The sequence below is a fragment of the Salminus brasiliensis genome, chromosome 6 (assembly GCF_030463535.1).
Source record: "Salminus brasiliensis chromosome 6, fSalBra1.hap2, whole genome shotgun sequence".
Classification (NCBI taxonomy): Eukaryota; Metazoa; Chordata; class Actinopteri; order Characiformes; family Bryconidae; genus Salminus; species Salminus brasiliensis.
In genome coordinates, this window is record NC_132883.1 from 14780570 (window position 1) to 14793867 (window position 13298).

The 13298-nt window shown below is 39.0% G+C and overlaps 1 protein-coding gene across 1 annotated transcript; it reads left to right on the plus strand.

The window, feature by feature from the left end:
• The first annotated feature begins 5014 nt into the window (after positions 1 to 5014).
• Positions 5015 to 10839, plus strand: dclre1b (DNA cross-link repair 1B). The gene is made up of 5 exons (XM_072680907.1): positions 5015 to 5841; positions 6025 to 6190; positions 7098 to 7280; positions 7888 to 8446; positions 9401 to 10839. Exons 1-5 carry the CDS (start codon positions 5650 to 5652, stop codon positions 10062 to 10064), a joined length of 1764 nt encoding a protein of 587 aa, XP_072537008.1. The 5' UTR covers positions 5015 to 5649; the 3' UTR covers positions 10065 to 10839.
• The last annotated feature ends 2459 nt before the right edge of the window (positions 10840 to 13298 follow it).

Genomic DNA, 13298 nt, shown 5'->3' on the forward strand with positions numbered 1-13298 from the left:
CTGAAAAGTCAAAAACTGAGAGATGTCTTGCAGAGGGATGCAGCAGTCTTGAAATTGCCAAACTTTTGAAGCGTGATCACCGAACAATCAAGCGTTTAATGGCAAATAGCCAACAGGGTCGCAAGAAACATGTTGAAAAAAAAAGGTGCAAAATAACTGCCCATGAATTGAGGAAAATCAAGCGTGAAGCTGCCAAGATGCCATTTGCCACCAGTTTTGCCATATTTCAGAGCTGCAACGTTACTGGAGTATCAAAAAGCACAAGGTGTGTGATAGAAAGAAGAAACATAAGATAAAACGTCAAGACTGGGCCAAGAAATATCTTAAGACTGATTTTTCTAAGGTTTTATGGACTGATGAAATGCGAGTGACTCTTGATGGGCCAGATGGATGGGCCCGAGGCTGGATCAGTAAAGGGCAGAGAGCTCCACTCCGACTCAGACGCCAACAAGCTGGTATGGGCTGGTATCATCAAAGATGAACTTGTGGGACTTTTTCAGGTTGAGGATGGAGTGAAGCTCAACTCTCAGAGCTACTGCCAGTTTCTGGAAGACACCTTCTTCAAGCAGTGGTACAGAAAGAAGTCGGTATCGTTCAAGAAAAACATGATTTTCATGCAGGGCAATGCTCCATCACATGCATATACTCCACAGCGTGGCTGGCCAGTAAGGGTCTAAAAGAAGAAAAAAGATGAGGCCCCCTTGTTCACCTGATCTGAACCCCATAGAGAACCTGTGGTCCCTCATAAAATGTGAGATCTACACGGAGGGAAAACAGTACACCTCTCTGAACAGTGTATGGGAGGCTGTGGTGTCTGCTGCACGCAATGTTGATCGTAAACAGATCAAGCAACTGACAGAATCTATGGATGGAAGGCTTTTGAGTGTCGTCGTAAAGAAAGGTGGCTATATTGGTCACTGATTTGTTTTTGGTTTTGTTTTTGAATGTCAGAAATATTTATTTCTAAATGTTGTTATATTGGTTTACCTGGAGAAAATAAACAAGAGAGATGGGTATATATTTGTTTTTTATTAAGTTGCCTAATAATTCTGCACAGTAATAGTTACCTGCACAAACAGATATCCTCCTAAGATAGCCAAATCTAAAAAAAAAACACTCCAACTTCCAAAAATATTAAGCTTTGATATTTATGAGTCTTTTGGGTTGATTGAGAACATAGCTCTCTCAATGGCAGACCGTCCTCACAGTCTACCACCTCACAGCCCCTATGTGTGCTAAAAGGGGGTTGCTTTGAGTTTGAGCTTATGCAGGATTCTTGTATTAGAACATTGCTTTTCATGAACGTTTGACATTTTCTGAGCCTCTATTTTCTTAAGAATGCTATTCAACACTGTGTGACATATTATAACTGATTCAAGCACTCATATCCTTTTTTTACTACAAGCTCTTAATTATCCGTGAATGATAACAGCCACTCAGGAAGTGTAATTGTGTTTGCCAACCATTTCCAAGAAATCTTTCAGAAACGCCCTGTGCAAAGCGAGGGTGAACTCTGCTTGACTCCCCAGCAGCCGACGGTACATTATTTCACGGAAATCTCTGGCCAGTTTTGAGCATAGCTTATTTGCAGTCTGTCTGTCAGTCTATTTGTCTGTGTCATTTTTGTGCTTTCTAACAGCTTTCTAGCTATGTTTTGTCTCCCTCTAGTGCATCTTTATGGACTGGATCTCTCTCTATCTATTTATCTATCTATCTATCTATCTATAGATAGATAGATAGATAGATAGATAGATAGACTGTCATTAATATATATATATATATATATATATATATATATATATATATATATATATATATATATATATAAATTATATATTAGTATATATGTAAGTCTGAATGTTAATTTCAGATAGCCTACATAGTTAACCTAACACTTCAATGAAAAGGTATAAGTAATACAAAAAGGTGGCACTGGCAACCAAATTAATTTCCATTAAGTTCTTCTGCTAAAATTTAGTCAGGATCACTACCTTAGCGAACATTGTGCTGTTTTGCTTGCTTCGGGGCTATGGTGCTAGATGTAAAACTTTAGTGCTATAGTGATCGATGTTTAAGGGATGAGAGAAATACGCCAATGTCACCAGTAATTCATACAGTATATATATATATATATATATATATATATATATATATATATATATATAATACAGGTGCAATGTCAGTATATTATACATTATATATGGCCCTAATAGGATTTCTCCATCTGTTCCACCCATTTTTATTCATTCACTGCACTGTACCACCTCTTTTCACTCCATGAATCCTGTCACACACCCCACAGGTATATATATATATATATATATATATATATATATAAACAGATGGAGAAATCCTATTAGGGCCATATATAATGTATAATATACTAACTTTGTACCTGTATAATATCAGATGTATGGAAAACACAGAAATACAGATAGAGAGTGCTTCTAGGAAAAAGTGTGTGTACTGTGGTGCAGTATCACTAAAAAGGGCAAATGTAAGACATTACATTAAATAATGCGTTATTTATCAACATACTAAAGTACTTCTAATTAAAAAATAAACTTTAAAACATCAACAACCTAATTCTGTGAAACCGGGTTCAGTATCATCAGCATCACACTGTCTGCTGAGGTTTCTCATCTATAAGTTGACTTTGGGCAGCAGTGAAAGTGCCACCATGTCCGGCTTTTCTTCCTGTCTCACATGCACACTGACCACACGTCTGGTCTCACATCCACCTGGAGCAACCTGCCAAACTCCTGAAACTCAAACTGCAGGTTCAGTATCATAAAACGTTAACATAATGAAACTCTTCATTTGCCTTGAAACTAATTTCAAGTATTTAAGCATGAGCTTTTAGATAATAGTCATTTTTATATTGTAATATTTTATAAGTATATAAGTATATATATAAGTTTAAGTATAAGTATATAAGTATATATAAGTATAAGTATATATATAAGTATAAGTATAAGTATAAGTATATATATAAGTATAAGTATAAGTATATAAGTATATACAGTCATGCCCGAAAGTATTCATACCCCTGGCAAAGTTTGACTTAAATTTACTTTTATTTAACCAGAAGTTATATTTTTGCCTTGAAACGACACAGGCATCTCCCAGGAGATAACACGATGATGTACAAGAGGCATCATTGTGGGAAAAAGTATTTCTCAGCTTTTATACACATTTGAACAAAAAGTGGCATGTCCAAAATTATTCATACCCTTTGAAAACTGTCACAGTATATGGGAAAATCCAAAGTTCTATACCATTCCAAATAGTCCAAGCTGTTTTAAAGCATCCTAATTACCCTGATTCATTGGGAACAGCTGTTTTAATCAACTCAACAGGAGAAAAACAGCAGCTCTCTGCAGTTGGTTTGTGGACAGTCATGGCTAAGACAAAGGAGCTCACTAAGGACCTGCGGCTGTGCATTGTGGCCGCTCACAAGTCAGGAAAGGGCTATAAAGCCATATCAAAATGTTTTCAAGTTCCAGTGGCTACAGTGCAAAGTATTATTAAAAAATACAAGAAGTTCCGCACTGTGGAAAATCTCAGAAGATGTGGTCGGAAGCCAAAAGTGACACCTGTGCTGGCCAGGAGAATAGTGAGAGAGGTGAAGAAAAATCCAAGGATCACCACCAAGGCCATCCTGGTGAATCTGGACTCTGCTGGTGGCGACATCTCAAGGCAGACAGTTCAACGGACACTGCACACTGCTGGGTTCCACGGACGCAGGCCAAGGAGGACACCACTTCTCCAGAAAAGGCACACAAAAGCCCGCTTGACCTTTGCAAATGCTCATCTGGACAAAGAAGAAGACTTCTGGTGTTCTGTTTTATGGTCAGATGAAACAAAAATTGAATTGTTTGGCCACAATGATGTGTGCACCATTTGGCGTGAAAAAGGAGAAGCCTTCAACCCTAAGAACACCATCCCCACTGTCAAACATGGTGGTGGGAACCTAATGTTGTGGGGGTGTTTTTCAGCCAATGGACCAGGGAACTTGATCGCAGTAAATGGCACCATGAAAAAAGAGCAATACATCAAGATTCTCAACAACAACATCAGGCAGTCTGCAGAGAAACTTGGCCTTGGGAACCGGTGGACATTTCAGCACGACAACGACCCAAAACACACAGCCAAAGTGGTGAAGAAATGGTTAGCAGACAAAAACATTAATGTTTTGCAGTGGCCCAGCCAGAGTCCTGACTTGAATCCAATTGAGAATCTGTGGAGGGAGCTAAAGATCAGGGTGATGGCAAGGAGACCCTCGAACCTCAAAGAGTTGGAGCTCATCACTAAAGATGAATGGGCAAAAATCTCAGTGGAGACATGCAAAAAGCTGGTCAGCAATTACAGGAAGCGTTTGATTGCTGTAATAGCCAATAAAGGCTTTTCTATTAATTATTGAGAAGGTTATGAATAATTTTGGACATGCCACTTTTTGTTCAAATGTGTATAAAAGCTGAGAAATATTTTTTCCCACAATGATGCCTCTTGTACATCATCGTGTTATCTCCTGGGAGATGCCTGTGTCGTTTCCAGGCAAAAATATAATTTCTGGTTAAATAAAAGTAAATTTAAGTCAAACTTTGACAGGGGTATGAATACTTTCGGGCATGACTGTATATAAGTATAAGTATATAAGTGTATATGTATAAGTATATATAAGTATAAGTATATATATAAGTATAAGTATATAAGTATATGTATAAGTATAAGTATATAAGTATAAGTATATATTGTATTGATAAACAACTTCAGTCCGGTACGTCCAGGCTTTTGGTTGGTAGTATAGTGACAGGTGGGCAAATAAGATGAGAATAGATAAAGCTTTTCTTTTTCTTTCCTTTTTTTTGGGTAAATTTCAACGCACAGGTATTTTTCGATTAATAATAATAATAATAATAAAAAATATGAATGCTTAATTAAAAAAAAAAAATCCCCACGTCTGATGTAGTGGGTTTTGTTGTGCTGTCTCTTTAACGAAGGCGTCGCCGAACGGAGGCAGGTTTGTTTTGGCGGCCCAACCAAATGAAAGAAGCAGGGAGTCTTGCGTCTTCCGATGCACGTTAAGAGCCGAGACTCTGTAGCTGTTACATGTCCAGATCTTTATAAAGACAAAAAAAGCAGCAAATGCACACTACAGCTGGCAGACACGGCCATTACTAGTGCGGACGACCCTGCTACAGCCTAGCTAGCCTAGCAGCATAGCAAAGGTATAGCTAGCTAACTAGGACTAGCTAGCTAGCTACGTTCGTGCATTACTGCAGTGACCGGGTGCTTTTCCATACTGTGAACCAGTTGTCGTTTTAAGTGTAGCTGCGTCCATATTACTCAAGCTTTGTGCAGACAAGCTAGCTAGCTAATGTTACAACATGGGTCATATATAGCCTCTGTTAGCTAGCTAAAGCTAACGACAACAACAAAGCCAGCAATTCGTGTAAGCTGAAAAGACAACTGAAGTATTAGCTAGCTAGCTAGCTAAACTAGCCAGTGCTAAGTTGTATTTACTATTTTAGTTAGCTAGCTAGGATTAATGGGTCATGTTGAGCTAAATGGCTGCTCAAAACACTTGGCTAAATGCCATGAGCATCACACTGTCTGCTGAGACTTCTCATCTGTAGTTTGCTAAAGATGAACGGAAAAGTCATTCCTTACACCCCCATTGCAGTTGATTTTTGGCAGCTGCGAAAGTGCCACCATGTCCGGCTCTTCTTCCTGTCTCACATGCACACTGACCACACATCTGGTCTCACATCCACCTGGAGCAACCGACCCATCTACTGCTCGCCTGTCACTGCCAAACTCCTAAAACTCAAACTGCAGGTGAGAGTGGGTTTGATTGATGAAGTGTCAGTGGAAATGAAATGATAAGATCTAGATGTAGAAATGGAAAAGACTCATCATCATTGTGTTGTCAGTCATCGTCTATATAGGTGACCGTTATTTTTACAAAACATCTTCACATCATGTTAAAACGGATGTAAAATCTGATTCTCCCCTAAACAGGTGAAGGAGAAATGGATCCACGCCCTGGAGATTGGGGAACCTCACATGTTGCCACTGGATGACATTGGGAAAGAGAAACTGACCGTGACCCTTATTGACGCTAATCACTGTCCTGGAGCTGTTATGTTTTTCTTCGAGGGCTACTTTGGCACTATTCTTTACACGGGTAAGATTTTTTTTTTGTTTAATGTTGAAATTAAAGGGAAATGAATTGAAATATTAACCGGGAGAGTACACTGTATGTCTACAATTTGACAAAATTTCTTCTGAAATTCCATCACTCCAGAGAACATAGTCCCACTCCAAAATTATTTACACAGTGCACAGAGCAGCCACAGGGTTCAAACCGTGAAAAAAAAACTAAAAATGGACATGCATGGTTTTCATTGGACAGCAGCGATAAGCTGTATATGTGTGCCAAAATTGAATTCCCTAATTAGAGGAGGTGTCTGAATACTTTTGGATATGTAGTGTATTCATGACCACATTTGTAACTGTACTGCCCACTGGCAATAATAACACATCATGTGCATTTTATACCCTTGTTGTCATGTCAACACAAACATCTTTCAGGTCTTCAAACCATCTTCCGGGCTTAAAAGATTATCATTGTACCAGGGTTTGTATTGGTCCTGGAAAACCTGGAAAGTCATAAACATGCTAAAATCCAGTACTGAATAGTTCTTGAAAGATAACACAATTGAAAAAAGTACTTAAAACCATGGACAATAATGTAATGAGCTTCTGTCAACATTTAATATAATATAAAACACAAACTTTTATTTCATATTTATTTCATATGACCATGTTATCATGAAACATGCATTACGTTGTTAACTACTTAGATTTCAGCTACTAGCGTGGACTAAACATCCCGTAGACAAATCCCGGGAAACAAATTTGGTCCTGGAGTTTTTAAATTAAAGTCTTAAATTCTTAAAGTCATGGAAAGTCTTTGAATTTCAATTCAAAATAATTAGTTAAAGTGTATGAACCCCATCATATAATTATTTGAGCAGTGAGTAATGACTGTTCTTGTTGTTTTGTGTTGTGTTGTGTTTTGTTTTTGACAGGGGATTTTCGCTATACTCCATCTATGCTGCGTGAGCCGTGTCTGAGAAACAACACGACCATCGACGTGCTGTATCTGGACAACACTAACTGTGACCCGACTCGTTCTCTTCCTTCTCGCCAGCGCGCCTGTCAGCAGATAAAAGAGATCGTACGAGGCCATCCAAACTACACTGTGGTCATTGGTGAGTTGCAAGTAAGCTTTAAGTAATATTCTATATACAGCATATCATATTGTATTATTCATGAGTGATACAAAATATGACGTTGACGATTTACAAACTATACTAATTAAACCATCACAGACTATCAAACATCGCAAAGAGGCTACACAATACCTTTTCTGGGGGGGAAAAACAGGAACACTATCAGTATTTTAGCTTGTGGCTAGCAGATTCTTGGAAAATAAACATAAGCTACATTTTTAAGCCTTACTTGTTTTTTTTCTGTGCCAAAAAGTATTATATGTACAAGAATATGGCGTTAAATATGACATTTTGAATTTTGTGGACCTTTATAACCTTTAGATCACAAAAAAATTACATGAAATACCAGTGTTATACAGAATCACTTCATATGTTAGGGGGAACTATGGGATATGTATTTTTTATGTTCTACCAAATGCTTGAATATTTATATATTCTGTAAAGAAAATAAATGTTTAAGGTGTCTCATTTCTTTCTTTCTTTTTTTATGTTAAACAAATGATTACGCATTTGTTGTAGTCCTGTATTTCAGTACCAGGGTTGAGACCTACTGGATTCATGGAATAACAGATCTCTTTGCCAACAGGTATGTATGCTTTAGGTAAGGAGTCTCTGCTTGTGCAGTTGGCCTTGGAGTTTAAGACGTGGGTAGAGGTGGACATGGAGCGTCTGGAGACTTTGCGTCTGCTGGAGCTTCCCGATGTGTTTACTACAGAGCCTGGGGCAGGGCGCATCCGTGCAGTGGCTCAGTCTGAGATCACCGCATCTAACCTGCTGGCCTGGAACAAGGAGCAGCCCACCATGGCTATACTCCCAACCAGTCGACCTGTTGTGTCCTGCCACCCAAACGTCTATGTTGTGCCTTACTCTGACCACTCCTCCTATCAGGAGCTGGAGGACTTTGTCTCAGCTCTGCGTCCAGTATCCCTGGTGCCGATCGTGGGCAGATGCATGCCTTACTTCTCCTCCCTCCTGAGTCCACGGAGGAAGCGCAGGGACGTGGTGGTACCCGAATCAGTCCAGCACTACATGATGGCCAGACCTAATGTTCAGGCTTTCGGTGTCAGCATGGCTTGTGTGCACCATCGCCCATTGCGTTTAGTGCCTCGAGGTGTAGTATTTGAATCACCCAGACAGAGACCCAGGTAAGGATGCTTTTAGCCCAGAAAGTCCTTCTTTAGTTTAGAGTATAGGGGTGTCCTGTTTGGTTTTTTTTGTTTGTTTGTTTGTTTTTTTTACCGCTGATCCATTCCGATATTTTTGTTTGTATAAATAATACATCCTCAGCTTAGGTAAGATGTGTAACACACACTAGTAAACACCAGTAAAATCACTGTTTTTAGTGAACAGTTTCTATAATGAAATATTCTGAAGTGATTTACTTTGTTTGGTAGCTTTTAAATGACTGTTTTAAGCTCTGTAGGGATCAATATCTTACAATCCAAGAAAATAGGCATAACTGCTGCTCTGTAAGCCGTTAGTTAATTGCTGTGTCATGTTTATGGCGAGGCTCTAAGCTTACTATAAGCTAAAATTTTCTTCTTCCCCAAACTTTCTGTTCCACTATAAATAATGCAGCGGTCATGTTCTGCTGTTGAAATGTACCGAGTGTAACTGCAGCACTATTTAAGGTGGAATAGAGAGTGAGAATTAGAAACTAACTAGTTTTTATTTTGGCTGCTGGCTTGTAATGTCACTGCACTTCTCAGTTAAAATAAAGTTATTGAACTTTCTTTTTTCTTTTGGGCACTGAAATAAGGTCTTAAATGTCTACTAGGAAGTCTGTCTAGGGTAGTCTTTGCAAAAAATAAGTTAATCTGCAGCAGCTGAGAATCCTGTCCATGTTATAGTGCCTAGAGCTCTAGTTTTATAGCACCTTTATATTTTTGTACTGTGCTTCTGGATCCTTCTTAATCAAGTATCAGTAAAGTAGCTGCCCAGCTGATTACCCAGCTGATATGATGGAATTTATATACATCAGTCTTAAAGAAATAATATATAAAGACATAAGAGAGATTTCCATTTGTCACAAGTCTCACACTTATGTAATTTTTCAAATACTGTGATGTTTTATTTGTTTTTGTATCATCCATCTTTAGAAATTCCAGACAAGATGATGGCGACTCCAATGCTATGGAAGTGGATGATGATGCTGCAGAGATCGATTCGGAAGTAGATACCGACTCGGATTGCATCTTATTGGACATGAGCACTGACCTCGCTCATGACGTGACCAGCCGCAGGGGTCCAGAGCTGGTTCGAGTCGCATCTGACAACACCGTCGCGGCTGACAGCCTCCGGTTAGATGTGAGCGAGTCCCTCCTCGCCATTCAAAACATCAAGTCTCCCAGTACTAAAAGCACAAGTGAGACTGAGAGCTTACCCTGTGACTGTGTCACTGCTCTGACCCCTAATTTTAAAAACCTTAAGAAGAGAAGCCCCCAGATGGGAAGCACTAACACTAGAGTGATGTGCCCAGCAATGGACAGCATTGACCTCCATGACAGCACCTGCATGACGGCTTTAGCAGCCTCAGCGCCATCCAAAACACAGCTGGCGACTTCCAGTCAACCTTATATGAATGAGAGGGAGAAGATTGAACAGTGGGTTCTCAACAACCTTACTTTTCCAGAGGAAGAATTCAGAGGTCATTATGGGATCGTTCAAGGTTTACATGAGATGTATCCTCTCACTCCAGTCAATATGCCAAAACCAGAAGGTGATCCTTTAGAAGCTGCAATTCAGAGATTGAAATCAAAATAGCCAATTATGTAAATCCAAAACTTTGCAATATTGTTCAATAGCACACTGCCTTCTTTTCTTGTTGTCACAGCCTTGGCATTTGCCAGATGCCCTTTATGTTGTGTAAACAATTCATTAAAAAAGGAAAATTCCATAAGTAGTTTTCCTACTTTTGAAAAGCTCTTATTTTTTAGAACAAATGAGTGCAATGTTCACATGTTCATCTAGTCACATGTGACTGCAGCATGGCCATTATTATTTAATGTGATTTTTGTTTGTAATGTGCCTTTTTTTGTTCTAAAAATGTGTTAAAGGGAGGTTGTGGCCTTTATTTTGAGAATTTGTGAATAAGTAATTTATTTAAATGACATTTAAAGCACCTTCATTAAGTCGGCCTTGCCCCAAATTACATTTGTATTGATGCTTACATTTTCTAAAACACAGTGCCAACAGTGTGGAAAGCCTGTTTAAAGCGATGCACTTGTTCACATTTTATTTCTACTCTTCAGAAATATTGTTGAAGCAGCTTTAACTTTTTCAGCTTATCCAGAGTGAAGTGTCTGATTTACAACGTTACTGAAGTGTTAAATGTTCTGTTGTAACGATGTCGTGTAGCATCATGTAGCTCTTTTGTAGCAGATGTCCTTGCATGCACTTATACTCCCAACATCATGTTTTTGTCACATACTGTAGTGCCAGGATGGGTTTTAATGACTGCCTTTGGTAAGAAAGTAAGAAGGATTTGAAAGTTTCACTGTTTTGTGTTTAAAATGTGAAGAATAAAGTTTGTTCTCCATTTTATGTCTTTTTCTGAATCTGAAGGATGAAAGCTCCTATGTAGAAAATTCCATATTGATTTTAAGTTAAATTAGTAGTTTGTTTAATCTATTTTTATTTATCATGATACATGTAATCACAGACTAAAAATATCGGCAGCAACAGATTATACATGTTCTACTGAAACTACTGTTCAGATCCTCTCCTGAACTGAATACAGTGATTTTTATTCAACATCTGCTGCTCTTCATCTTACTCTTAAGCACTAACAGTATCCTCAATAACAAAATGTATTACGATATGATTAAAATATTGTCATATTGACCAGCTTCTACTTTTGTAGCACCTTTATTTTTTGTGCTGTGCTTCTGGATCCTTCTTATCAAGTATCAGTAAAGTAGCTGGAAGTCGAGGTGGGCTTAACCCAGCGAAGCACTGATGGAGGCAAGTGCCCAGCTGATTACCCCAGTGAAGAGGTTGGGGTGTAGTGGGTGAATGGGCTAGGGCCTAATCTCAAGCATAAGGTGCAGGATTTCACTTTTGGGTGCCCAAGCTCTTGCATGTCACTGTGACCCATATATGAAATAAAACTCCAAAATATTGTTTTCCTTATTTTCAGTTTTAGGAAAACGTCATTATTTCACATAATAACCAACATGTTTTTCAGGAATGACACATTTGTGGGTTTATTACACTAATGATTCCACATTTACTCTATACATTCAAATAATGCAAACACCACAGTCTGAGAGAGTGAAGGTGGAAGTCATGGAAATGGCCATTCTGTGCAAATGCAAATTATTGTTTCAGGTTCTCCAAGTGACTACAGCAAAATCCCAGGAACCACAGGAAGACTCTAACATACTTTTTATTGACTTCATCCTGATCCCCAACACTTCCATGTGCTCGCCTACAAGTCAAACATTTGGTGGACACTTCCTAGAAACTTTGTTAAACCAGCTGTCAATCTTTATACACAGTCTTTGGGGTTTGTACAAGGAAGATTGATGGCTGGATCAAAGCAGAGCAGCTGTACAAGAATGGCCAAGGGGCTCGAAATGGACAGTACATGATCCGTTTTGGAGTCAGCAAAGTGAAGCAGCTGACCACAAAGAAGTCTGAGATGAGTCAAAAGCACAGGATCAGCACAAGCTATGGCTGTCCAGCAGAACAGGAAGATCATAGTACTACAGCTGAGTGTGTGTGTTACAGGCTCCCGGTTATATTCCTTCTCAGTATTACACCTACACGCCTAATGCTCAAGAACACAGCAGAGTCTCCGACACTGGGTTGAAGAGGGGAGTGGGCCTGAAGGACATTCTCCTTTGCTTGTTTCATTTGTAATTTGTAGTTTTTTGAGTGTTGGTAAAAAATAATAATTTGTGAGTACTTACATTTTGGAGTATTGGTAAAATAATATTAGTATTATACACAGTCTGCGAATTCGGACTGCGCTCGCTTGGCTGGGCAAGAAAGACAAACTCGAGAAATTTGGGCCTGGAGTTCTGGAGGGCTGAAGCGACCCGAAGCCAGACCCCCCCACCCCCTTACCAGGTAAAGCTTGAGCATTATTGGACCATCAAGAGTTTTTATAGTGTGTAGAGGAGGTTGTTTGGATGTGGTCTTTGTTCCAAACTCGTAGTTATAACAGAAAAGTTATTACATTTTAATTCCCACGTTTTTATTTGGACGTTCAGAGCATATGACACATTTCTAAAGCCCTATTTGGACGGCATTAGTTTCAAATTGGCGAGGTGGGGTAATTTCTTAGTGATTTTAGTCCCATTTTCTGGCACCTTTTACCTTCTGTGAAACGAGCCATAAAATTAACTTCAGGTTCTATTAAAACTAAGTGAACTGACACTTTTTAATGGGGTTTTCATTGTCGTTCAAGTCTGTGGCAAACCTGTAGGGACGCTTTTGGCGCTTTTGGCAGCTTTAGGCTAGTTGTTATGTAGCATAGCCTATAGCATATACAGTGGAGGAAATAAGTATTTGATCCCCCACTGATTTTGAAAGTTTGTACTCTGAAAAAAAATAATTAAACAGTCTATCATTTTTATGGTTGCTTCATTTTAACAGTGAGAGATGGAAATCAAAAAGAAAATCTAGAAAATGAAATAACATTTAAATAAAAAATAATTTGCATTTCATTGAGGGAACTAAGTATTTGATCCCCTAAAAACAATGACTAATGTTGGCTCCCACAGACCACTGACACACCCTAATCTCAGTGAAGTCGTTACCTGCATGAGAGACACCTGTCCCAAATTGTCAACTGTGTAAAAGGCCACCTGCCAAGAGACTCAGTGACACTCCAACATCTCCACCATGGGCAAGACTAAAGAGCTGTCTAAAGATGTCAGGGACAAAACTGTTGACCTACACAAAGCTGGAATGGGCTACAAAGCCATAAGTAAGAAGCTGGATGAGAAGGTGACGACTGTTGGTGCAATTATTCGGAAGTGGAAGAAGTAC

Bases quoted from the DNA above. Each gene is read 5' to 3' on its own strand.
- dclre1b (XM_072680907.1), top strand. From the start codon at position 5,650: ATGAACGGAAAAGTCATTCCTTACACCCCCATTGCAGTTGATTTTTGG. The intron at 5,842-6,024 runs GTGAGAGTGGGT...TCCCCTAAACAG, and splicing joins TCCTAAAACTCAAACTGCAG to GTGAAGGAGAAATGGATCCA. The intron at 8,447-9,400 runs GTAAGGATGCTT...ATCCATCTTTAG, and splicing joins TCACCCAGACAGAGACCCAG to AAATTCCAGACAAGATGATG.